Raw genomic sequence first — 27,011 nt, 5'->3', positions numbered from 1 at the left:
ATGCTGGCAGCCCCAGCTCTTGGGAAACAGCATTATTGGTTCCGAGGAAGTGTGACTGAAACTGTGGACACACTATATGTGAGGATACTGTTTTATAGTTAACATGTACACTTGACACAACTGCATGATGGTGCATTAGATTATACATGAATTTTATACATATTAAAAACCATTATCATATTAACATGCTATGCTATATAATTTTAATACTACAATGCATGTCATGTATGTGCACTCTGTATGTTCTTGGTGCCAGAGGGAACCAGAAAGGGGTGTTAGATCCCCTAGAACTGTAGTTACTAATGGTTGTGAATCGCCCTGTGGGTGCTGGGAACTGAACCTGGGTCTTCTTTTACTGTAAGCTCCTAACCTCTGAGCTGTGTCCCCAGACCGGTTTGAATAACTGTAGTCATATTGGGGCTGGCGAGATAATCATTGGCTAAGAGCACTGGCTGCTCTTGCAGAGGACCCAGGTTTGATTCCAACCACCCACATGGCGGTTCACAACTCCAGTTATTGGGGATCTGATTCCCTTTTCCCACTCTCTGTGGACACCAGAAACACAGGAAGTATACAAATACACATGCCAGGCAGTGGTGGCACACATCATTGATCTCAGCACTCGGGAGGCAGAGGCAGGTAGATTTCTGAGTTTGAGGCCAGCCTGGTCTACAGAGTGAGTTCCAGGACAGCCAGGACTACACAGAGAAACCCTGTCTCAAAAAACCAAACCAAAACAAAACACACATGCGTGTAAGACACCCATACACACACTTTTTAAAAATGATAAAATGTTAAAATCTCGATGTTTAACAGTTAAGATATATACACACCACTACTTACTTTAAGTAGAGAGTAAAGTGATAATTTCAGGTAACAGATCTTCACATTCTTTTTGTTTTCTTTGTGTAGTCCTGGCTGTACTAGAACTCTCTCTGCTGGCCTCAAACTCAGAGATCCCCCTGCCTCTGCCTTCTGTACTGGGGTTAGAGGTGTGTGCAAGCATCTGGCCTGTCTTCAAATTCTAACACTGCCATTGTCTTTGTATGGGATCTGTGGTGCATCACGTAATATTCCTTATGGTCAATGTTCTTGGGGGGGGGGCATAGTATGTATATGTACTGGGGCAGTTTTTACTTTTTTATTTTTTAATATTTTTGGTTTTTTGAGACAGGGTTTCTCTGTGTAGCCCTGGCTGTTCTGGAACTCACTCTGTAGACCAGGCTGGCCTCGAACTCAGAAATCCGCCTGCCTCTGCCTCATGTGCTGGGACTAAAGGTGTGCACCATCACTGCCCAGCAGTTTTTGCTTTGTTTAGTCTGGCTTTTATTTTCGTGAACTGTTGTTTGAGGCAGATCTCACATAGCCTGTACTGACCACAAACTTGCTATGCAGTTGAGGATGTCCACGAACCTCTGATCTCATGGACATATGTTGGCGTGCTTGGTTTATGTGGGGCTGGGGATCGAACCCAGGCCTTCCTGCAGGCTGGGTAAGCACTCTGCCATCTCAGCTACATCCCTAGCCTGCACTAGGTTCTTTTAAAGCACACAAGTGCCTGCCCAGAGTAGGGACTCAACCGACAGTAATTATACTGCGATTGTTTTTTCTCTATGTGCTTTCTAATTAGAATTTGTGTAATTACAATATAAATTATAATTCTATGCTAATGACATATGATCAACTTTATAAGTAATAAGTATATAAATTACAATACATATACATTACCGACATAATGTATGATTTAACTCAATTCCTCAGTAGGGGCCTATGATGACAAAGGGAATTGACATGTCTGCATTATTCATACCCAGAGAGTCCCAAGATCTCAGTGAGTGTTCTCAGCACAAACCAAGGATCCCTGCTTGAGCTGGAGAGATGGCTCAGTGGGTAAAGGGGCTTGTGGCACACGCCTGGCTCCTTCAGTTCAATCCCCGATGAGAGGCTGCCTCCTGAGAGCTTTCCTCTGACCTCCACACATACACATCATATGACACACACAAGATAATAATGCTGAGAAGTCAGCAGCTTGGTATCCCTGACAACTCCTGGCTGAGCCTATTTGTAGGCATGACAGAGACAGATTCTGCAGCATGTCTAACTGTGGGGATGGATGTGGTCCTCCCGGTGCCTTCTGAATGCCCCGGTGTGAAGGGTGTGAAGGTGACTCTGGAGATTTGGGAGGCCAGGATGCTCAGCCTGGAATGTTCTGCTTGTCTGCAGCCGGGCTAAGTACAGTATCCACTGAGGCTATGGTCCATTTTATCCACCTGGAGAGTTTTCATAGTTCCGAGGGCAGCTTCTTGCATCCAGAGATCCCACTTTTATTAGTTGGGGGGGGGTGCATGCTATTTAAAAGTTCCCCAGGTGATTTGATGTGTAGCTGGGGTTGAGAAGCCTGGCTTTTAAGGCCACAGTTCTCAAACTGCTCAGGTCAAAAAAAAAAAAAAAAAAAAAAAAAAAAAAAAAAACCCGGCCCGGAGGGCTTGTTAACGGGAGGGATTCCAACTCAGTGAGTCTGGGGTTGGGAGGGGAGACTATTCGGGGAGACTATGCGTAGTTTACAATTCCCCAGGAGTCTCTACACTTAGAACCAGTGTTTCTTGACTGGGGGTTGAGGGTGGAGGGGGGCAGAGAGGTGGGGGGGAGTAGGCTCACAGAGGTGACATTCATGCAGAAAAGAGTTAGCTCCTAGCCTGTGGCTTTCTGCAGAGCAAGGGCAGGTGGCAGCTGCAGGCCAGCGGATGAGCCAGTTGTTTGGGTTTGCATCTGTTCCCCTGGGAAGAGGCAGCGGAGCGGCTCTCAGCTCTGCTGCCTCCCCTCAGCCTCCGCAGCCTGGTGTAGACAGGGCCTGACCTCAGAGTTCCTCAGAGAGACATGAATGAGGCATGAGTGAAAGGAGGAAGGCAGACAGCGATGGGCGAAGAATTCATCTTAAAATTCACAAAAGCAAGACTGAAGAGGTTGCTCAGTTAGCAGTGTGTGCTGCTCTTGTAGGGGACCCAAGGTCAGTTTCTAGGACCATGTGGGGCATCTCACAACTGTCAGTCACCTCAGCTATTCAAAGGACTTAACACCCCCTTTTGGCTTCTGAGGGGGCGCAGGCGCGCACGCACACACACACACACACACACACACACACACACACACACTTAAAAATCAGTTGGACTTGGTGGCACAGGCCTTTAATCTCAGCACCTAGGAGGCAGAGGCAGGAGGATCTCTGTGAGTTTCTGGCCAGCCTGATCTACAGAGTGAGTTTGAGTTTCAGGATAGCTAGAGATAATTAGTAAGATACCATGTCCAAAAGAAGAGAGAGAGAGAGAGAAAGGAAGAGAGAGAGAGAGAGAGAGAGAGAGACAGAAAGAAAGAAAGAAAGAAAGAAAGAAAGAAAGAAAGAAAGAAAGAAAGAAAGAAAGAAAGAAAGAAAGAAAGAAAGAAAAGAGTCACAAAAGCCTTATTTGGAGGAGCAACCACTCCTTGCCCTAGTTCACATGGATCAGCTCCTAGTACTGACCCAGCTCTGCTTTGTTTGACGTAGAATATTTATTCAATGATTTCTCACCTGGCCAATCATTTTAAACATCTGGACAGACAGACAACATGCTGTCCCTTGCTGGTGTTGCTACCCCAGGCCCTGAAACACAAGGGTGACCTGTTCTTGGTTGCCTGCGTCCCTCCTGCAGAACCATTTTCCTTCAGCCCCATCACTGAACCCCGAAGGCCTTTTGGTTTGCCGTCCCTGTTGGCAGCCACAGGAAACCCCTGGGGGATTTTGAGTCGTGTTTTATAATTTTTATAAGCTCCGTAGTAAGTGGAGAGGACCCTGATCCACTTGAACTGGGGCCATGCCCGGGTTTTGTTTTGTTTTGTTTCTCCCCCCGCCCCCCACTCCCAAAGGCGGCTCTGGGTGGCCCGCATGTTTCCTTCTGTGAGAGTGTCACAGCCTCACCAGGCTGGAGGACTCTTCATACCTCTCAGTGCTCCCTCCACCCTCATCCTGTTGCATAAAACTCCCTGGAACATCCTCGACCTACGGAAGTCGGTCCTCCCCCACGCCACCCAGGCCCTGTGCCCTCTCCCAGTTGTCCACTCCATTGCTTTCTCACTGATGCGGGCAGGAATGGAGTGGGCTGGAGAGGGTGATCCACAGACAGGCAGATTCTCCACGCAGCTGTGTTTGGAGACTCTCTGAGCCTTGCTGCTGCTTGTGCCTGCTCTTAAAACCACAAAGCAGTCTCCCCTCCTCCTGGGGACACGCCCCCCTAAGACCTCAACAGATGCTGGGATAGACATCACAGCGAGAGTCCTAACCTTTAATAACCGTTTCTCTTTTACAGAAAGGACCTCATAAGTAGCCCAGGCTAGCCTCAAAACTCTATAGGTAACTGGAGATAACCTTGAACTTCTGACCCTTCTGCCCCCCGCACCCCCTTCCCCCCCCCTGCATGTCCTGTCCTGGGGAGGACCAGTGCCAGGAGCCTAGTCGAGCCCAGTTCCCAGGGCTGCACTTTCTTCTTCTTTTTTAAATAATAGGAGGTGCTTTCCCTGCAGAAAGACGGAAGCTTATTCACCAGGACATATAATAGCACAAGTACAAGCGTCCTCGTCACAGTCCGCGGGGAGGAGATTTGTCCTTACCACAGGTTTCGGAACACTACTTTTGGCTCGTTGTTACTGTCACTGTTTTGGGGGAGGGGGGTGTCCCCTACGGGATCGCTCATGCTCAGTGGGCGCTCTGCCCCACCCTTTTTTCTTCCCTTATAAAGCAGAGAATGTTTACCTTTCCAGAATAAAAGAAGCCCTTAACGGCTTCTGTGGCACGGCCACCTCTCGGCAGCACTGTGTCCCCACTGTAGAGCCTTTCAGTAACTTGAGGGTGACAGATTACACTATGGTTATTGCGACATGTATCAGGCAACAGACAGACAGATACTAGGTGACTAATGGGGGAGTGTGTATAGCCCACGTACTTGTAAAGGCTTTAAAGAGACTGTCCTGACTGAGTGCCAAGGCCTGTAACTGTTCCCAGAGCCGTGGGAGTAGGTGAGGGGGCACTCTCAGAAATTCTGATCAGTCCCCGGGCACCCTGAAGTACCCAGATGGATGCTGGTTCCAGGTAAGAAATAACAGGGATAGACATTCACCCCACAGACAGATTTAAGACTCGCACCTAACAAGGCATTTCTGCTCCTTAGTACATACGCAGGAGAAATGGAAAGCTACGTACACAAGAACTGTGTAGGGATGTCCGGGACAGCATTGCTCGTGGGAGCGCCATGCTAGAGACAACCCAAAAGGTCACCAACCCCTGAATAGACAAATAAGATGCAACAAATTCACTGAATAGAATATTCTTCAGCAATATTCCTGGGGATCAAAAAGATGGCTCAGCTGTTAGGAGCACTGACTCCTCTTGCAGAGGACCTGGACTCCAGTACCTCTATGGTGGCTGACAACCATCTAGAACTCTGCTTTCAGTAGGGTCTAATCTCCTGAGCCCCATGGGCAACAAACATGCCCATGCTTCACAAACATACCTGCAGGCAAAATATTCATTTGGGTAAATAAAACAAATACATCAAAAAAAATTTTTTTGAAAAGAAGAACCGTTACCATCGCCATCATTATCAACATCATCATTATCACCATCATCATCACCATCAACAGCCTCATCCTTATCATCAGTGCTGAAGAGAAGGTTCAGCAGTTAAAAGCAGTTGCTACTCTTTCAGAGAATGTGTGGCACTTGTCTTCTGACCTCTGTAAGCAACTGCACCCACGTGCAGACACACACAGACACATAAGTAATTTTAAAAATACCAACAAGAGGCAGGAGGATTGTCGGAGCACTTAAGAACATTTCCTGTTCCTGCAGAGGTCCCTGGTCAGGTCCCAGCACCCGCATGGTGGCTCACAACCACCCATCTCTCCAGTTCCAGGGAATCTGATGCCCTCTGCTGATCTCTGAGGGCATGTGGGTAAAATACTCACACACATAAAAATAAGTCAAACATAAAAAAGTTTTTAAAAAGATATTATCCAGGTTTGGTGGTGCACACCTTTAATCCCAGCACACTGGAGGCAGAGGCAGGCGGACCTCTGAGCTCTCAGAGGCCAGCCTGGTCTACGGCGTGGTTCCAGGACAGCTGGGGCTATGCGGAAAGACCTTGTCTCAAACAAACAACAACCAACAAAGAAGTTAAAGCTTGGAAAAATAAGAATGAAGGCCTGGTGCATGCTACACTCTGAATGAATCTTGAACACGCCATGCCGAGTGAACTAAGCCAGACATATCACGTACTGTATGCTCTATTTTTATGCAATCCGGAATAGACGAGGCTGCACAGACGGAAGACAGATTGGCAGTTGCCGGGGCTGGGGGAGGAGGGGCTCAGAGTGGCCGATAACAGGTATGGGATATCTTTGGGGGATGATAATATCCTGGGGTTGCACAGGGCTGCACAGCTCTGTAGACAACCCAAAAGCCGATGATGCACTGCACACTCGAGAAAAGTGCACTGTATGGTGTGTGTTATGTTACAGTAAAGCTGTTGTTTTTAAAGTAGGCGGAGCAAAAGCAAAAGCAAGCAGCACAATTGTCCAATTCTAGAAATGTTGGTATTTTAGGAAATGTATTTCCTTACCATCACTGTGCCCCACGCAGCCTTTAGAATCACGAAGTTGGCAGCAATCAATGTGTGTTTGTTGTGAAAGCTTCAAAAACAGGGACGTACGAAAAAGTGCACGCCCTGGGCAGGGTGCGGCTCAGTGCTCAAGTGCTTGCCTAGCGCAGAAACAAACAAACAAACAAACAAACAATTCAGACCCCCCCCCCCAGGTCTGGATCAACATCTCCACTTTGGGGATTATCTTTCTTCTTTGCACCAAGGCACACACACAAACACACAACACCAGGTCTGGGCTCACTCAGTAGTGAGGGCTCTGCCCTCAGTAGCTGAGTCGCAGTGCAAGCTTCCTCTATGCTCCAAGCCTCCCTTTTACCATCTGTAAAATAGGCAGGTAAATAAAGCAGGGGCCTGCATGTTTCCTGAGGCCACTGAGCAGCCCACCGCCCACAGTGCATCCTTCAAGGTGCTAGGGTGCACCCTGAGTGTGCAAGAGAGAAGCCCGACCACCCCATCCACTTTGCACTAGGTGATATGCTGTCATTACTGGCTTGCTTTATCCAGTAGCTCACAGGTATTCTGGGATTTATTGACTTAAATGCTCACATTTGCCTTGCGGTCTTTCTGCAGGAGGCTAGCGGGGTGATGGTCCTGCTCCAGCCTCCCCTAGAACCCTGGCTCGTATCTCTTACCTTTAGGATGGAAATGACCATTCCGATGTTACTTTGCAGAGCAGAACCCCACATACTAAGGGCCCTGGGCGCTTTCTCGGAAAGGGAGGAACTGTGCCCAGGATTTCCTTCTCAAGTTTCCCCCCCTCCATATGGGTGAGCTTGCACCAATTGGCTTCCCTCTCTACTCCAGCTGGGCCCACCAGTCTAACAGATTAGCACTTGGGGCTTTGAGAGGATCTTGTGTGTTTATCTTCTGGTCTTTTTGGTTCTGAGTACAAAGGCGATACAAACGATACACTGTTAGTTCTATATACGCTGTTAGTTTAAGGGAACTGAATAGCACGATGACATCCTTACCAGTCCCTGCTCTCTTCGCACCCACACTGCCTGCTGAGGGGACAGGGAAGATGGTAAGCAAGCTGGCTTTCATTTATAGACCCTTGATGAGCTGACAGTGCATGCACAGGAGAAAGAGGCTGAGAAGAGCCAGGGCCTCCAAGGCAGGCGGTGGGGGGGCGGGGGGGGAGAGTGGGGGAGGTGGAAGGGGAGAGCCCAGTGGGATGGAGACCAGCCAAGGAGCGTCGCGGTGGGTGGTCACATGCCGCTTGAGGTAAATCGCTGTGAAATGAGGTTATACATGACCCTTTCTGGCTGTCTCCAGAAAGTTCTTGAGGGAGTAGGTTTCAGTGTCTGTGTGTAAAGTGGGGAAGAGATGAGCATCAGGCCTGGGGTGAGAGCGAGAAGGCCCGAGCCTGCTGAATGAGACCATGGTGAGGTTTTCGGTGGGTCCCAGAGTCCCTAGCTGACCTCAGGCTGCACCTAGGAAGTAGGAAGAGCGCATTCTCCTGACTTGCAGCTCCCAGAAATGGGTGTCACTACAGGCTTGGAACCTGTTCCTTCAGGTTAAACACACACACACAAGTAATAAGAATAACTATGACTATATGGTGGGAAGGGGGCAGGGAGGATTTGAACCCAGGGCCCTCACACATGCTAGGTAAATGCACTAGTACTGATACCAGTAGGTTCATTTTGAGACAGGGTCTCACTAAGTTGCCCAGATAGGCCATTCTCCTGAGTAGTTGAGATGACAAGCCTGCACCACTGGGTCTGGCCATTCAAATCATTTCCCAAATAACTAGAGCTCGCTACCCTTGAACTCACTGTCCCCAAAGACAAGAGTCTCAAGGTGTATCCCAGACTGACCCCAGTCTGTGTAACTGAGGCTAACCCCAAACCCCTTCCTTCTCCTCCTGGCTCTACCTCCCGAGCGCTGGAGGTACAGGCACGCACCTGATTTTATGTGGTGTTAAGGCACCCAGAACTCAGAGTTTTGTTGAGAGTCACTGAGCCCAGGCCAGTCAATCTATCTCACCTTCAGTAGCTCATGACTGGAGGCCTGCCTCATTATCACATCCTCGGGCATAGAATTGTTTCAATTTTTTTAAAGAATTGATTTAGATGTATGGGTATTTTGGATACATGGCCGACTGTGTGCCACATGTGTGTCTAATGTCCTCGGAGGTCAGAAGAGGGTGTCAAGGTCCCCTGGGACTGAAGTTATAGACAGCTGGGAATTGAATCTGGGTCCTCTAGAAAAGCAGCCAGTGCTCTTAACTGCTGAGCCATCTCTCCAGCCCAGGTTCTTGCTGCAGCAAACTGTCCTGGCATAACTGTCCTTTTCCTGTGGGTATCATCTTACATGTGTAAGATTTTCTCTGGAAGAGACATCCTTTCTATTTTAATTTTTAAAAGTTTTTTTTTGTTTTTTTTTTTGTTGTTGTTGTTGTTGTTTGTTTTTTAAATGTGTACGAGCATTTTTCCAGCATTTATCTTTGTGTACCACATTCATGCCCGGTGCCTGCAGAAGAGGGCAGCAGATCCCCTGGAACTAGAATTACCAGATGGTTTGCCAGCTACCCTGTGGGTGCCAGGGATTGAACCTTGGTCTTCTGGAAGTGAAATCAGGCGCCTCGCCATCTTTCTAGCCTCCGCAGTAAATTCTTCAGATGAGAAGGGTTGGGGCTGACAAGATGCTTAGTGGCTGAAGGGGCTTGCCACCAAGACTGACAACCTGGGTTCAATGCCTGGGACCCATGGGAGGGGAGAGAACAAACTTCGGTAAGCTGCCCTTTGACCTCCACACATACACTGTGTCCCTACACCCACAAACACACATACATACAAGTATACACCATGCCCCGCCACACACACACACACACACATACACACACATCATGCCCCACCACACACACACACTCTCACACACACACACCATGCCCCACCATACACACACACCATGCCCCACCACACATACACACACTCACACACACACACACACATCATGCCCCACCACACACACACACTCTCACACACTCACTCACACACACACACCATGCCCCACCATACACACACACACATACACACCATGCCCCACCACACACACATACACACACACACACACCATGCCCCACCATACACACACACACACACACACACACACACACACACACACACACACACTGGAAAGTCAAGCTATTCCTGTCTAGACACTCCTATACAATGCCCCCGCCCCTGAATCTGCCCGATGCGTTAGGGGACTTTGTAATGACTCTGAGATCACACAGTGATGCCAGGACTCCACTTTTCTCCTCGTCCTTGCGGCTGGATGAGGCCACTGGGCGCCATTTGCTCGTTTACTCGCTCGTTCAATTAACATTTGCTGAGCGCCTGCTATCGGGGCGCTTGCTGGGGGCGCATATGTTCCTACCAGGATTAGCCTTAAATTTATGGAGCTGAGAGGCTGCACGGATGTTAACTCACGACAGAACGTAGATTACACAGTGCTGTGTAAGCAGAACAGAGAGACCGCTGCAGGGAGCAGGGAGCGAGCGTGGCACATGGGCTAGCTCCCGGTCAGAAGGACATCACAGGCAACCTTCTCGACATCCATGATAGAAACTGGACACTTCCTTAATGCTGGCTTTTTCTATGGTGTTACACACACTGCCCACTGTTCATCTAAAATAGGACTCGGCATACATACCTATCATCTATACTACTCCAAAGCGTGGGGCTGGGGAATTGCAGCCTGGGATTCAGAACCAACAACAGGAACACTTGGGAGACCCCCCTCTTCAATTAGCCACTCTAGGCTCCAGTGCCTTTCTGTAGAAGAAAGTGGGGGCTAGGACCTTTGCAGGAGTCTTGTATTCTTGTGAAATCCGACTTCGATTACTGCATTACCTCCGAACCCTGCAGTGGCTATAGTCTTGTGTGAGCCCAAGCTGGCTAGGCCAACTTGTCCATAGGACTCCTTAGGGAAGCAGAGGGGAGGGGTGAGGGCACAGCAGGGAGGGGGATGGCGGCACAGTTATGTGCAGAGACTGGAGAGGGGGGTAGAAATGTAAAAGCCCTGAGGGGGGAAATTTGTTTTTTCAAATCACTATAAACCTGACATGAGAAAAACAGATCAGAAACATCTTGTGCTTCCAACACAAACAAGTGTGCGAGCTAGCAAAGACCGCACACTGGTGTGGGGCACATCTGATCACAGGAGCTTCAGATAATGTCCCCAGAAGGTAAATGCATTTGCTTGCATGGTACTGTGTGTGTGTGGGGGGGGGGTGCCTACAGCCCAGGGGTTCTCAACCTTCCTAACGCTTCCACCCTTACTACAGTTCCTAAGGTTATGGTGACCTCCCCAACCTTAAAATTATTTGTGTTGCTACTTCATAACTGTGATTTTGCTACTGTTAGGAATTGTAATATAAATAATTTTGAAGATTGAGGTTTTCCAAGGGGTTGAGAACTGCTATTCTAGCCCAAGTAGATTTTTTTTTTTTTTTGTCATTTGGGTGTTTTGTTTTGTTTTGTTTTGTTTTGTTTTGTTTTGTTTTGTTTTGTTTTGTTTTGTTTTTTGAGGCAGAGTCTTATGTAGCCCAGGCTAGCCTACAACTTGCTATATAATGAGGATAACCTTCAACTTCTGAGGACTGGAGAGACTGCTTAGTGTAGCTGGACTTTGGCTACTTTGTGGGTTTCTTTTTCTTCCACCCTTTTCCACTCTTTTTTCCACCCCTAACACTAGATAATAGAGGGGAAAGGAAAGAGATCCCAGAAAAACATCAGGGGCTGGAAAGGGGCGAGGTCCGTTATGGTTAGACTACTTCCTGGTGATTAGAGGGTTCAAGTTCCTTGGGGCAAGTTTGACCTTTGCTGTAAAGATATCTAATTTCTTCCTCCTGTTGTTTCTTCTTTGTGAACAACTGCTTAACAAACCACTACGGACAATCAACCCACAACCAACCAACAATCCTGACCGACCAACAACAAGCCACCCCACCTGTTTGGACCCTGGCATTTATATATCCTCTGAAAAGGCCCCAGAATTCTAAACACCACACCATCGCAAAAACTCTCTCCATCTGGCAACCTTACCAGCCCCTGCTAGAGCATAGTCATAGTCATAGTCATAGTCATAGTCATAGTCATAGTCATAGTCATAGTCAGCAGCTGTGGGCAGCCTGAAGCAGCCCCATATCACACACTTGGGGTTAAAACAAAAAACATATTCTCGTAATATTTCTGAGTTTTTCAAAGAAATCTGTCTTAAGGTTTTGCTGCTGTGTACAGACACCATGACCAAGGCAACTCTGACAAGGACAGTGTTTAATTGGGGCTGGCTTACAGGTTCAGAGGTCCAGTCCATTATCATCAAGGCAGAAGCATGGCAGTGTCCAGGCAGGCATGGTGCAGGTGGAGCTGTGAGTTCTACATCTTGCTCTAAAGGCTGCTAGGAGAAGACTGGCTTCCACACAGCTAGGATAAGGGTCTTAAAGCTCTCGCTCACAGTGACACACTTCCTCCAACAAGGCCACACCTCTAGATAGTGCCACTCCCTGGGCCAAGCATAGCCAAACCACCACAGAATCAAAACTCCAAAACTGTCACTATAGCTTAGTATTAGGGTGCTTACTTAGATATGTCAAGCCCTAGGTTCTGTCTGCAGCACAGAAAAAGGTGGGGAACCTTATATTCTGGAGCCTGTGATTGTTTAGCCAGAGGCAGGACTAAGAAAGGGCCAGCTACACTGCTTTTCAGACCCTCACATGCCCCAGGGCTAGTTACCCACACAGTTGGCACTGAAACCCCAGAGGTGGGTGCCACCATTGTCCCATACAGAGCTAGGGGATGGAACCCATGTGCTAGAGTGCTCCACCCCTGGGCTACATCCAGGGTCCAAGCAGAACCTCAATTGGGAACCGTTCCACTCTGCCCAAGTCCTCTCTGTGAGGGTGGACCAAGCCTGTCTCAGACTCCAGGAAGGGTTAGTGGTTAGGCCTGGAAGCCTGGGCCGTGTGTGCTTCTAGACCGTGATAAGGTTGGTGCCACTACCAGCGGGTAGCTGGTCCTGGAAAGGAAGCTCACTGCTGTATCTGGGTCGGTGGCCTCCTCGGCACAGGCAGGTGTGAGGACGGACTGCAGTCCAAGGAAACTCGAAGGCAAGCGAGGCCCAGAGAGAAGGATGCATGTGAGCCTCTGGGTTCAGCTGAGCTGCACACTGTCTCTACTTCAGACTTGGATTCTTTGAACCAAGACCTGGCACAACTTAGGTACCTGTGACTTACAGTCAAAGAGGACTCCTGACCAATAATCTTGCAGTGTGTGTGTCAAGGTCCTCGTCCTTTGTGATGAGTGGCCCTGGAGCTCAGAGCCAGTGTAGGAGGCAGGGGCTTTCCGCACAGCTGTATATCTAAAAGACCCTGGGTAGGTGAGACCCTAGACAGCCAGGTCCCTGTCCCAGCTATCTGTGGTCCTCAACCCCCGGAGGAGTAGGGGCGTTAGAAATCCCATCGCACGCACCTGACAAGTGTTTAAAGTACTTCCGATACGACGTTCAATTTGGAAAGCAATAGCTAAGGATATTGCTTTGTAAAATACAGCTGGGGGGTGGGGGACATAGAGTCATACCCACCTCTGATCTCGCAGTCGGGATGCAGAGGCAGGTGGGTGAATTTGAAAGACTGGTCTACGCAACAAGTCCCGGGCCAGAGTTGCATGAGGAGACCCTATATCAAAAGACCAAAGCCAAAACAAAACAAAACTACATTGGAAAACAAAACAAAACAAAACAAAACAACAACAAGAAAAACCAAGATAAAGTAGCCTTGAATTCCTGGGTTCAGCCTCCAGAATAACTGGACAGTACAGCACCAGCTCATGGAACCCTTGTGTGGGCTGTAAGTGCTTTCATGGCCATTCGTCACAGGTGGGTGCTACCACATCTGGCTGGCAAGAGGGCTCACGTTCTCTGACACAGTCCAAGTTCTACTTGGACTCAGAACCATGAAAAACAGAGATGTTCCCCGAAGCTGTGTCTCGACAGCCAAATGCTCCAGACAAGCCCAGCATCCAACAGCTGAGCGGGTCAGTGGGGCCCACTGCTCAAAAAAAGGCACAGCACTAAGAAATTCTTACCACCAAGCTCACAAAACACTAGAAACGTAGACCATTAAGGCTCTACACCGTTACTAAATCCATATGTGTAAGCATTGTTTCACACTGACTATTGTATGTGTACTTGTGCCATATAATGCCAATTCTTTGTTAAAAAATACTGATAAGACTATATCATATATAGACAATAGAAGAGCATTTATCAAGATATTAAGTGATTCCTTCTAATAACTTCTATTTTTGTTGCTTTGGTTTTGGAGACACGACAGGCCAGTCTCAAATTTACGATGTAGCTGAGGACAACTTTGAACTTCTGAAGCTCCTGCCTCCAAACCCCAAGAGCTGGGATTACAGGGGACGCGGTATTCTTCGTATTAACAATTACAGAACCAAACCTCAGCTGCCTCTGAAAAAAACCACTTAAAGTACACTGCATCCTGCATCATCAAACACTTAGCTAAGATTGTACTCTTAACATAGAAAGAAATAAACACACCCATCTCACTGGTGTGCAAATTCGTTTTTGTCTTTAACAAACAGTACCACTGTATGGAAAACAATTTTTTTTTTGTTTTTTTGAGACAGGGTTTCTTTGTGTAGCCCTGGCTGTCCTGGAACTCACTCTGTAGACCAGGCTGGCCTTGAACTCAGAGATCCGCCTGCCTCTGCCTCTCAAGTGCTGGGATTCTTTTAAAATAGGTTTCTTCATAGTTTTTTATCAGCAAAGGTTGGATTTGTGTACCTATTTTACCTGGATTGTGTAAAAATTACTTGGGCAAAAATGGGACTGCAGGTCGGGCATGATGCACACACCTTTAGTCCCAGCACTCCAGAAGCAGAGGCAGGTGGATCTCTGTGAGTTCAAGGCCAGCCTGATCTACAGTTCGAGTTGAAATACGGCCAGGGCTACATGGAGATCCTGGTTCCTTCTCAGTATCTGCTCATGAACTCACACTGGCCAGAGATGCCAAGTCAGCAAAGGGTTAGGAGGCCCTGGTGCATCTAACATCACACATGCTCAAGGAATCGGTCTTCGGGAACAGGACACATCTTGACCTCCAGTCAGTTACTCAGGAGCTCATTGTGTGAGTTCTCAGCGTCTTCTTCCTGATCTATTTACTTGAGAAAAGTGGCATATCTCCAGGCTGGCTCCAGAGACTCTTCCCAGAGGCACTTGTTATAAATAGCCCACCCCAGCACTGATCCGGTTTCTACCCACCTTCTCCTCCGACGGGTAAAAGCCGATCGCTCTCATGACAAAAGGTAGCTCCGACAGGCAAATGTGTTCCGACACCTGCCTGGTCTCCATTGTATCGATACCTTGACTGCGGATCTGAGAGTAGTAAAAATAGTCCTCCAACTCCTGTGTCAGACGAAACAGAAGACAGCACACAGTCCCTCTGAAGTCACACACATCCATAAACAGGATGGGTTTGTTTTTTTTGTTTTTTTTTTTTCTAGAAAGTTCATTCTGAGCTCAGTGTGGGGGCGGAGCTTTGTAGAAAAGCAGAGAGGGTTTATCCTCAAGGTTTGCTCTACAGCCTTGACTAGATGCCCCCAGGTAGTGTTCCCTCGGACGACAATTACCCTGTAGAATTTTCCTTCCCTGCCACCAGACACCAGACCATAGAACGGGGTCAAGTCTTCACCCCCAAGGGAAACGGCCGCCTCCAGGGCCCTGGAACAATGGAAAACATCACCATTAGAGAGTACTCAAGCGTGAAGTCACTGGAGCCGCACAGATGGTGGCCTAGGAAGGTCACCCGCCACATCTGTACAACCAGGGTCTCTGCAACTGGCCCAGGAAGGTCCCGAGGCGGTGGCGACAAAGCCTATGACAGAAAATTCAATTTCAAGTGTGGAGTGCAGCCGTGCAGGGCACCCACCTTAATTATGGTGATATTCTCGTTCCTATGACACGGCAGGCCCCTGGCAATTTGTCTATAACCTTTGGGGACCACAGCTCTCCTGGGGGCTGGGGGAGGCTCCAGCCTGAGACCTCAACCCTCTTAGGCTGAGCACGGCCGACCAGTGCCAAAGGGCTGGCAGGTGCATTGCCAGTGCTAATTGCTTCCAGAAAAACCCGGGAGATCACGGGGACCCATGCCAAGCAGATAAAAATAACCCTCTGCTCTCTAACACAGGGTCAGATTTTCCAAAAATAGGCCCTTTGAATGGGAAGAAAACCTACTTTTGCATGAAACCGACCAACTTTTCCTCACACAAAAGGCAAATCATCTAAAGTCACTGTTTAAAAAAAAAACAAAAACAAAAACCCTACTCACTGGATTTCTGCTAATTCAGTGAACTAGATCCCACTTCAGCGAAGACCCACGGTGGGGAACTGAAGTCTCCAGGAATCACAGGGGCCTGCACGTGAGGCCTCACTCTTCCTGCTTGCAAGCTGTGTGACCACGAGAAATACCCACCTCTGCTCAGTTTCTGCATCTGCAGAATGGGTAGGGTCATACGGGTCCATCATAAGAATTAAATACAAGGATTTGCCATGGGGCTTTTGGTTTTCCTCAGAAACCACTTCCTTACTTGAGCCATCAAGAGACCTCCTTGGAAGTTTAGGGACCTGTACGTGGGGATAAGAATTGCACTGTCTCCCAGGATGGCAGTGAGGATGGAGTCAAGATGGCTGCGTACAATGGCCAGGGCGGAGCCCAGAAGTGCATCTCTATCCACACCAAGGGCTGACAAGTTCTGACATGTCCCTACCCCTCTCAGCAGAACCACAAAATGTCCTCTGCCCGGTTAGTGGTTCTAGCGGACGGCCTGATGCATTTCTTTTCCACAGGAGCCCGAGGTCCATCTCCCGCGGGGCCAGGTCTTCACTTTCCTTCTTATCTCTGACAGGAGGCTATCAGGTGATCAGCTGGTCCTTCCTTTCCTGTGGCCTCCAGGCCAGAACTGCCCTGGTCCTGACTCAAGGGATAACAGAGCCACTTTCAGACTGTCCTAGAGCAGGGTATATCAGGACCAGAAGTGACATGGGAATCTGTCACCACCAAGAATCCTTAAGGGAAGGCTATAAGATGTACTTAGCTCCCCAGGACAGCCCAACTTTCTGCCGTCTCTCTTCTCAGATGACTTTTGTGAAGATGATATAAAGCTAGCCGGCACTCCAGTCTATTTGGTATTAGGGGCAGAATCCCGAGCTTTGGCGCATGCTAGGCCAGCGCTCTACCAGGCTGAGATACAGCCTGGGCCCTGGTGCAGGGCTGTAGTGTTTTCTTATTTGGTGTTCTTACATTTCTTTCCATTAGTGAAACGCTCAACATATTAAGTCACCAGAAGCAGCAATAAAGCGCTAATTAGTTCATAATGATCCTTTGTCCCCACAACAGATTTAAATTGAAATTCTCAGAAGCCTGGCTTCTGGCCAAGCACAGGGAAGCTACTGGGTATCCCTACCAGATCCCATGTTATTGAGGACAAGAGGAGGCTGGGGGTGGGGGGGGTCTTCACCTCCCTCACCGAGTGCCACAGGCCCCAAGGATTACAGGTGGCAAGTGGGTGACACCTGGAGGAGCTCATGTGGGGGCCTGTTGGGGAGATGCTTCGGGGTGGAGAGCTAGCTCACCTCCAGTTTCCGAGGGCCCCCACACCAGTTCCGTCTATCAAGTCACTCAGGGCGGCAGAGGCAAAAGGCAGAGTTGCAATTCCAATCTGAAGCCACCACGGCACCAAAACAGATTTTTGCCTGCTATTTTCACTCAAGTTCGGGGTAAGAAGGAAAGCGTTAACGTCTGCCATAAAGAGAAAGATGCCTGCTTGGCAGATGGCGGGGACGGACGTTCCTGGGACGGGGAATCAGGCTGCTTTCTTGAGGGAGGGGCCTCCGAGGAGTTTCTGTCTGCCCAGCTCCCCTCCACCCAAAAGCTCAAGTGGGCAGCGGCATGAGAAACGCAAGCATGCTGCCCACTCCTTTGCTTTTCCGTGGTTCCTGTCACTGCGTTTGGATAGATGAGAGGGTCAGCTTGGGTGCCTTTTCCGGGAAGAAAGGGAAGGAAGACAGTCCTGGTTTACAGAGCTTTTAACTCTAGATTGGTCACTGTGTTTGCATGTGAAAACCTGTCGGACCCGTACAGGACCCTATAAAAGCTGTTACCCCCACTTCACAGACAGAATCTAAGGATCAGAAATATTAAGAAAACTGCCCAGAGTCTAGAGCAGAGACTCCAAGCTATACTGAAACCCTTATCTCTTTGACATTAAGGTCCCTAATATTCTTGAATCTTTTTGTTTGTTTGTTTTGTTTTTTGAGACAGGGCTGTCTTGGAACTCACTCTGTAGACCAGGCTGGCCTCGAACTTAGAAATTCGTCTGCCTCTGCCTCTCAAGTGCTGGGATTAAAGGCGTGAACCACCACTGCCCAGCCTCTTTATTCTAATATTAATGTTCTGGCTGGAGTTATCACAGAGAAAGGAGCTTCAGGTGAGGAAATGCCTCCATGATATCCAGCTGTAAGGGATTTTCTCAATTAGAGATCAAGGGGGGAGGGCCCCTTGTGGGTGTTGCCATCTCTGGGCTGGTAGTCTTGAGTTCTGTAAGAGAGCAGGCTGAGCAAGCCATTAAGAAACATCCCTCTCGGGGCTGGTGAGATGGCTCAGTGGGTAAGAGCACCCGACTGCTCTTCCGAAGGTCAGGAGTTCAAATCCCAGCAACCACATGGTGGCTCACAACCATCTGTAATGAGGTCTGGCGCCCTCTTCTGGAGTGTCTGAAGACAGCTACAGTGTACTTACATATAATAAATAAATCTTTAAAAAAAAAAAAAAGAAAAAAGAAACATCCCTCTCCATGGCCTCTGCATCAGCTCCTGCTTCCTGACCTGCTTGAGTTCCAGTCCTGACTTTCTTTAGTGATGAGTAGCAATGTAGAAGAGTAAGCCAAATAAACCCTTTCCTCCCCAACTTGCTTCTTGGTCGTGATGTTTTGTACAGGAATAGAAACCCTGACTAAGACAATATACAAGTCTAGAATGTTCCAGCCTTATGTTAGGCAGAGCGGATCTCCTCTCAGGGCAGGGACGGGCAGAGGAGCCAAAGGCAACAGAGTCTTAACTCATCCTGACTGTTCCTGTAATGCCCATGCTGGGGTGGCCTTGGTCTCTCTGGTCAGGGTGACTATGTGCAGATACTGAGAACCACTTCCTGGAGACAGGTGGAGACAAGTAGAGCCAGGGACATTCTCACCCAAGCTGGAAATTTAGAGTGTGGCCCAGGAAACTGCACGGCAGCCTTTGATCTGCACATTGTCACCAGGAAGCATCCTGAGAGCCAGGTACTGTTTAGTCCTAGCACAACATGGGGCATGTAGCAGGTACTCTGAAACCAGTCTGTTGTAATCAAATGAAAAGACAGGGTCTAAGGGGCAGAGCAATGGCAGTTTAAAAGTGTTTCCTGTGGGTGGCTCACCATGACATTAACTCCAGCTCCAGGGGATCCAACGCCCTCTTCTGGCTGCCTCAGGAACTGGCATGCATATGTATATATTACACACAAACACACATACACACACAAGTCTACATTTCCTTATGGGGGCCAGGGTATGTCCCTTCACGTACCCTAAGTTAATTTTCCACTGCACCACTGAGCGATCTTGGCCTCCGGCTGTGAAGGCAAAGTGGCCATCGTAGGAAAGGGCCATTCCAGCCACCCCGTTTGGGTGGCAAACGATAGCACACGTTTTGTGGGGGTTGCCGTCAACTGGTAAGATCTGGAGTCCAACCTGGAAAGGCAAGTGGAGATAGATAATAAGCTTTACCTCCAGACACTGGTCCTGTACATTCACACATCTGGGGTCATCTGTCAGAGATGGCTTTAACATGGATATATATATGTGTGTGTGTGTGTGTATATGTATATATAACACATATCTGATATATATGATATATGTATATGTATATATATATATATGCAACTGGTTTGTATAACTTCCATGCAAATTAGATTTTTCCCAGCCAATAAAAAGAAAGAAGAGCATCCTTTGGAGGGCCATGAATTGTCACTGGTAATCTTTGAAAACTCAGCTCAGAAATATCTCCTAAGGGCCCGTGAGATGGCTCAGTGGGTAGGAGAGAACCGACTCCTAAAAGTTGTCCTTTGACCTCCACGTGCGTATTGTGGCACATGCGCACTCACTCACACACACACACAGTACACACACACACACACAAAATTAAAACAAAAAGAAATGCCTTCCAGAGCCTTTCTCGCTAATCTATGGTTATTTTCAGAATGGTCAACGACCCCCTATGGAGGTAATTCTGTGCAGCAGAACAACTACGGCCCATGGGTCTTACTGTCTGTTCTATTATTAAATGTATTTATTAGGGAAGGGACATTAGTGCCACAGGGGTGCACGTTTGGAAATCAAAGAAACAACTTTCCCAAATCAGGTTCTGACTCAGGTCGCCGAAATAGGCGGTAAGCTCCCTTACTGGTCCAGCGATCTCACCGACCCCGGGGTGTCCTGCTCTTTAGACCCAGTGCATAGCCATCCTGCAGGGGCAGAAGAGGGAGGGCTGCTACCTTGTCCTTGTTAATGAACACCAAGTATCGCTTCTGCAGCTCTAGCGTGGACTTTACGGGGAGCACCTGTGCATGCTCAATAGGCGACCCATACGCAGGTCCAAGGAGCGTCTTTCTGTATGGGGGGGAAAGAGAGTATAAATTCCTTAAGCTTCAGTGTATGGTTTAAGGCTGGACTTGACACTGCCATACTTTTTGCTGTTGTTTGGAGGTTTGCTGTGAGGTCCAGGCTGGCCTAGAACTCGAAATCCTCCTTGCCTCAGCCCCCTGAGTGCTGGGGTGACAGGCATGCACCGGTCACGCCAGACTCCTTATGTATCTGCGATTCTGAATTTCCTGTCTTGTCACTCAGCTAATCCCTACCTAAGAGCCTGTCATTCAAGTGCTGCCAGCGGCCGTTGTAAACAAGGGGCCTGGGATCCCAACAGCAAATGCTCCAGGGGGCTGGGGGGAACTACTGACTGTGAAGAGCATAGCAGTGTGCTAACTTCCTCTCTCTCCATTGCTCCCTAAGGAATTGCCTATGAACAACAGACAAGAAAAAAGCCTGCAAATGCCTTGGGCGGGATGTGCGAGTTTCCTCGATGTCAGGCCCACAGACTGGAATGAGACGCCACCCTCTGTTGCTGACATCCCTAAATACAGGTCTGTGTGACATGCACGTCGCCAAAACCATAGGAGCATCAAGTTGTAATGACGCTGATTGGGCCTCTTTGACTTCACAATTTCTTATTACGTCTTTGTATTCGTGTGTCGGGGTGTGCACAGGTGGAGGTCGGGTGACAACTTGCAGGAGGTGGTCCTCTCCTTCCATCATTTAGGATGTCTTTTTTTTTTCCCCCCAAGGATCTTGGTATTTTACCTAAGCTGGCCTCAAACTCTTAGGCTCAAGAGCGCCTCCTGCCTCAGCCCCCTACCTAGTTGGAACTGCAGGTGCAGGCCAGTTTAGCTTACTCCAATTCGGGTGGCTTGACTGAAGTTTTAAGGTGAGGTCCCTTTGCGGGATGTCAGTGCTGAATCCTGCCACGCCGTGGGCCGGGTGAGAGCACCTCCCCATGCCAGGCATGAGGTAGGTGTCAGGATGCAGACATGTGCACGCTGTGGGCCCTGCTACTGGGGACACAGACTGGCAGCGACTGCAGACGAACAGCTGATGTGAGGTGACACGGAGTCCCAGGGTCTGGAGCAAAGTTTTCCTAAAGGGGCGGGCAGCTGTGTTCAGAGTGATGGGTCAGAGGCAGAAAGAACAGCATTGGATAGCAGGAGAACTGGGCGTCAGGAGGAGATGGGTGAAGGCTTGGGTCCTGGGTCTAAGGAGCATAAACAACGGTACTGAGAGAGACGCAGAGGTAGAGCAAGGTGAGCTTTCTCTTCTGGGCTGTTGGAGACTCAGCACTTTGGGACACTACAGCGCCTGCCAGGTACCCCGTGTATCAGCTAAGGCCTTTCCTGAGGCCGTCCACATGCCGGCAAGTGGGCAGAGGCAGGAGAACAGAACTCTAAGAGCCCTGAGACATGGCTTGGAAAGACTGGGATCTTTGTCCCCAGCTGGGGAAGTTGTGGTGGGCAGGGACTATGGAGTCTTACAGTCACTACCACAACCCAGAAATGTCAATGGGAGGGCCATTTAGGAAATTATACGTATGCACATCTTCATCAAATCCTACACCCCAATGCTCACACCCCTACAAAATGGACACAATGCAAATGTCTATCACCAGCAGATGGACAGATGGACAGGATAGGGCCAACACTCAGCCGTGACAGGGCACTGGTTGATGTCACAAAGTGGATGAGTCTGAGGAACACATTAAGTGAGAGAAGCCAGGCACGAAAGGTCACATGCTGTATGAATCAATCTCAAGGAGAATGAAGTTGTGTTCCCAAGTGCAGAATAGATGTGCTGTGGACAGGAGCAGGCCAGTGACTTCCCAGGACACAGAGAGGCACGACCGGGGAACATCTACTGATGGGAGCCAGAGTTTGTCTTTTGTTTCTTGCTTTTTGGCTTGAACTCACTATATAGCTGAGGATAGCCTTGAAAGATGGGTCCTCCCTGCCCTTACCTCCCAAGTGCAGGCAATAGACGCACGCATGTCTGAGTAATTAGGTAGGAGGGATTGAACCCAGGACTTTGTACATGGGAGGGAGGCAAGCTTTCTCCTAACTGAGCCAAATCCCCAGCCCTTTTGGGTATGATGGATGCTTCTTGAACAGGCACAGCTTAGTGAATACAATTAAAAAAAAAAAAAAACTGCTCCAAACAGTTCATGGCACATCATATGTAGCTGTCAGCCAGTGATAGTCAACCTGTCTACTGATTTTACAAAGTTCCTATCTCTTCATTCTGACAGAAAGGCATTTTACATTCATTGTTTAAACAAAAGGTTCAAACCTTTAGATATATGTAAAATATAAGATCCACATTCTATAATGCTGTGCCCTGTCCCAAGGAAGGCACGGGTGACTGTTTGGTATGTACGACTCACCAAAAGGTAACATACACAGGAGTTCATAAGAAAAAAGGAATTAAACTACTCATACTTGTGCAGCAGTTTGCTTCATCTCTTCCTGTATTGTGGGGATGCTGCCACACTACCGCACAGACAGCTTTCTCGTTGCTGGTTTTCCCCCTTCGCTAAAAGCGCCACTGTATTCTGGTGCACTGACAAGACATCACTTAACCAATGCCCTATTAACACACATTTTGGATTGCTTCCATTTCAAAACATAGTTCCCAACAAGAGATCCTTTTACTTATGCCTTGGCATAAGCGCAGGGCACTTCCGCAGGCTCCATTCCTAGAAGTCAGAGGATATAAAATTTAACAGAGGGTGACAAATTGCTTTCCCCAAAGGTTATGCCAATTTACACCCCCCCCCCAACAGTGGTTGGGCGAGCCCGCTTCCCACACCCTTGCCAGCGCACGGCACCATCAATCACTTTTGTCTTTACTAATCCCATTTGTAGAAAATGATGTCTTGCTTTATCTGCATCATGCAGAGAGGCTGCTGAGCACCTGCTCCTGTGGTCGCTGGTCTTCTGTGGCCATGGAAAGCTGCCTTTCTAGATCCTCTCAAACATTCTAAAATGCACGTTGGCTTCATCACAAGAGGGCAACTCCTCCCCAGTAGAACTGTAGTAACCAGACTCATTATTTCTCCAACCTAAGAGATGCTGTAAGTGAGGGGCTCTTGTTTTGGAAGGAGAGGAGCGTTCTAGAGCTGCAAGAAGAGGTGGTGTCTACACAGCGCTATCTATGCCCTTCATTTAAATGCTTTATGAACTTAACTGCTAACCTTCCTAAGTTATTTTCTGTACTCAAGTTTAGCCAAGACGCTGGGAACTGATTGAAATGGAAACACAACAGTTCTTTGGAAAAATCTGTCGGGTGGCGTTTTGCTGGGGCAAACACGTGAAGGAACATTTCGTTAAAGTGGACACAGGTGTGAAAGGCTCAGGCCGACTCGTGAAGGAACGTTTCCCTGAAGCAGACACAGGAGAGAGGAGATTCTGCTAAAGCAAGCACGTGAAAGGACACATGATGAAGGACTCTTTGCTAACAACACTCAGGTATTGGTCCACCTTACACTGCATAGTTGAGCGGAATTTGTCAGGACTCCATAGAGAGAATCGCACCAAAAAACGTCTGGTGATGTACTGCAGTTTGATGCTGCTTCTGTGCACTCTGGATGATTGGATGCATGGATTGAGGCAAGACCCGTGGAGGACACGTGGTGTTAGGAGAGGGCAATGCTTGCAGGTCTCTCGTCTTTGCTGATCTTCGCTTCCCTGAGAGAGGCACAGCCAAGAACTTCTCCTGGTGTTCCTGTCGGTCCCTCCTGCTGACTCGAGCCTAGACTGAGGCCTGGCTATCTCTGCTAGATCGTGTCACCACGGCTGCTACCAAACTGGGCTGTTGGTGTATCTGTGAGATGTTTCCGAGTGGATTGAGCTGCCGCTGCCTGCTGACCTGTGAACTGAACTGTGGATTTCCAGACAATGCAGATGGGAGTTGATCCAAAGAACTTTTCTAAACAGATCCACTTCCCCCATATCCTTTCTTTTTCATCACCTCTGGTGGGTGGTGGGCTACAAGGGAGGTTAAAGCATTTAAGAACCATCATTAAAAATAGGATTTGAAAAAAAATTAAAGTTACAAGTGATAGTCTCTATCTTTAATTTTGTTTTTGTTACTGTGTGTGATGGGGCGGGTGGCACAGTGGATGGCACGTACCTGCTGTGGCGTGTGTGGAGGTCAAAGAGCAACCTTCAGGGGCCAGTTCTCCACGGTCAGGCTCCTGCAGCAAGTACTTTTTACCTGAGGAGCCATTTCCTCTTGCTGTGTATCCTTTCTTTCTTTCTTTCTTTTTTTAAAAGTATTTCTTTACTTATTATATGTAAGTACACTGTAGCTGTCTTCAGACACCTCTGACAAGGGCATCAGATCTCATTATGGATGGTTGTGAGCCACCTTGTGGTTGCTGGGATTTGAACTCAGGACCTCTGGAAGAGCAGCCAGTGCTCTTAACCGCTGAGCCATCTCTCCAGCCCACTTTCTTTCTTTTTAATAGTTTTATTTCTATTTAAGTGATTTATATATTTTTATTTTATGTGCATTGGTGTTTAGCCTATATATCTGTCTGTGTCAGAGCCCCTAGAACTGGAGTTACAGTTATGAGCTGCCCTGTGGGTGCTGGGATTTGAACTCAGGTCTTCTGGAAGAGCAACTAGTGCTCTTCACCATTGAGCCATCTCTTCAGCCCCACTATTTTCTTAAAAGATGTTTTGAGCTAACCTCAGATGGATGATCAATAGACAGAAACACATGCATACACTACATACACAAACAAACACACACACACACACACGTGCACAGGACTCAATGCAGACTCTGTCTGTCTTTGCTGGTGAATAACTGTTGGCAGGTGCTTGAAGCCTGAGACCTGCCGTGCCTGCATCTCCCACCCTGTGAATCCTGTTCCTAGGGGCTAACTGGGGCTTTCCGTGGATGGCCTTGGCTCAGGAGAATGTGTCCCCTGAAGAGGGAGGAAGGAGAGCCTCCTGAAGCTCCATGTGTTCTCAGGGATTTTAAACACTGTGCCAGATTCCACTTCCTGCCTGGATGTAAGGATGCGGTCCGTCGTTTTCCTCCTTCTCCTTGGGAAAGAGCGGTTGCTGGTCTGCGGGGAGTGGGCAGGCGGGAGATGGTTCATGCTTGGAATCCCAACCCTTGAGAGGTTGAGGCAGGAGGCTTGCTGTAAGTTTAGAGCCAGCCTGAGCAACAAAATGAGACAACTCCAAAAGAAAAACAAAACAAAAACAAAACCCCACAAAATCAAAGCAAACAGAAAAGAGCTTGGGGGTGGGGGGTGGGGGTGAGGGGGTGGAGTTTTGGAACTCTCTGCCACTGAAGGCATGATCGTGGCCAGCTATGATGGTACAAGCCTATATCCCTAGCACTCCGGAGACTCAGCTACATAATAAGTCCCCTGTCTCAGAAGCAAGCTAAAACCAACCAACCAGTTAAAACTCTGAGCTCCCTCAGAGCCTCTGAGCCTGGGCATTCTGCTGCTAAGGCTACTATCTTTCTTCCCCCCACATTCCCTCTTCTCCACTCTTTTCCAGCCATATCCACTGGCAGCCAATCACTGGAAGAGAGGCTCCCTCCCCACAGGGTTGACAGGGTCTGACCATGGTACAATCCCTAGTAGAGGGCAGAGTCAGAGCAAGTACCAAAGGCTGAGTCTTGGCTTGCCTGTCTAACTGGTTCTCCAGAGCTTAGGGAAGCCTCCTGAGACCTCAGAGAGACAATTCTTTGCAGCTGAAGACAAAGTGGTCCTGTCCCAGGGACAGCACACATTATCAGTGTCCCAGGTGAAGGAAACCTGGGGGTTGCGGGACTGAAAACCCTATCCACCCCCAACAGCAGGACACCTCTGTGGAAAAGACGGATGCCTGGATGCCAAGGGTGTGGTCTGCACCCTCCATCTCCTCTTTCCCTCCAGTCTCCTGCCTCAGGGCTTTAACCTCCTCTGCCTTTGCCTCCACCTCGGCCTCCACAAGATGAAGAGTGTAACTCAGGTTCTCTGTGTGCAGTACAATCTGCCATCTGCCTTGTCCGACCTTGGATTTGACAGATCTCCAATCTCTCCTTCCCCGACACCCCTCGCCTCGTCCCCTCACTCAAGGTCCATCCCGTTTTCCTGGCTCCTCGAGCCTCAGTCTCCACTCTCTCTCCCACTTTTACAATTCTGCTGGCCTCATTTCCAAACAGGAGTCTGACCCCTAAGCTCCACCCCCAACCTGCTGGGCACTCTCTGAAGGCAGCAGTCCCTCTGCCCACAGGAACTCCCTCTCCACATGCTGTCTTTCCAGTCCTTATGCACAGCACCTGTCACACCCACCCACCCCCTGCCTACTTACTAGAATGTTGTCCCCATCACTTAAGTGTCTGTCCCATGAGAGAGAGCTTTGTCTGGACTGACTTTCACCACCTGGAACATTGCCTGGCCCAAGTAAGGGATGAATGAATAAATGAATGTGTTCAGCTGGACTTAAAACTCCTTTGAGAAATAGCATAAAAAAGAATCAGACATGGGCTGGAGAGAGGGCTCAGCAGTTAAGAGCACTGACTGCTCTTCCAGAGGTCCTGAGTTCAATTCCCAGCATCCACATGGTGGCTCACAACCATCTGTAACGAGATC

The 27,011-nt window shown here is 48.6% G+C and overlaps 1 protein-coding gene across 1 annotated transcript in view; it reads right to left on the bottom strand.

The window, feature by feature from the left end:
• Cfap251 (cilia and flagella associated protein 251) overlaps positions 1-27,011 on the bottom strand; it is a 75,890-nt gene that overhangs the window by 8,655 nt on the left and 40,224 nt on the right. Inside the window, exons 16-19 of the mRNA XM_085837159.1 lie at positions 20,305-20,419; positions 19,338-19,501; positions 15,350-15,440; positions 14,982-15,125 (exon numbers count right to left, since the gene is read on the bottom strand). Coding sequence (XP_085693285.1) covers positions 14,982-15,125; positions 15,350-15,440; positions 19,338-19,501; positions 20,305-20,419 — 514 coding nt within the window. The remainder of the gene's footprint in view (positions 1-14,981; positions 15,126-15,349; positions 15,441-19,337; positions 19,502-20,304; positions 20,420-27,011) is intronic.

This window comes from Mus caroli, unplaced genomic scaffold (genome assembly GCF_978045245.1).
Source record: "Mus caroli unplaced genomic scaffold, Mus_caroli_1 scaffold_4, whole genome shotgun sequence".
Lineage (NCBI taxonomy): Eukaryota > Metazoa > Chordata > Mammalia > Rodentia > Muridae > Mus > Mus caroli.
The sequence above is the reverse complement of the archived record's forward strand: the minus strand, read 5'-3'. Positions and strand labels throughout refer to the sequence as shown.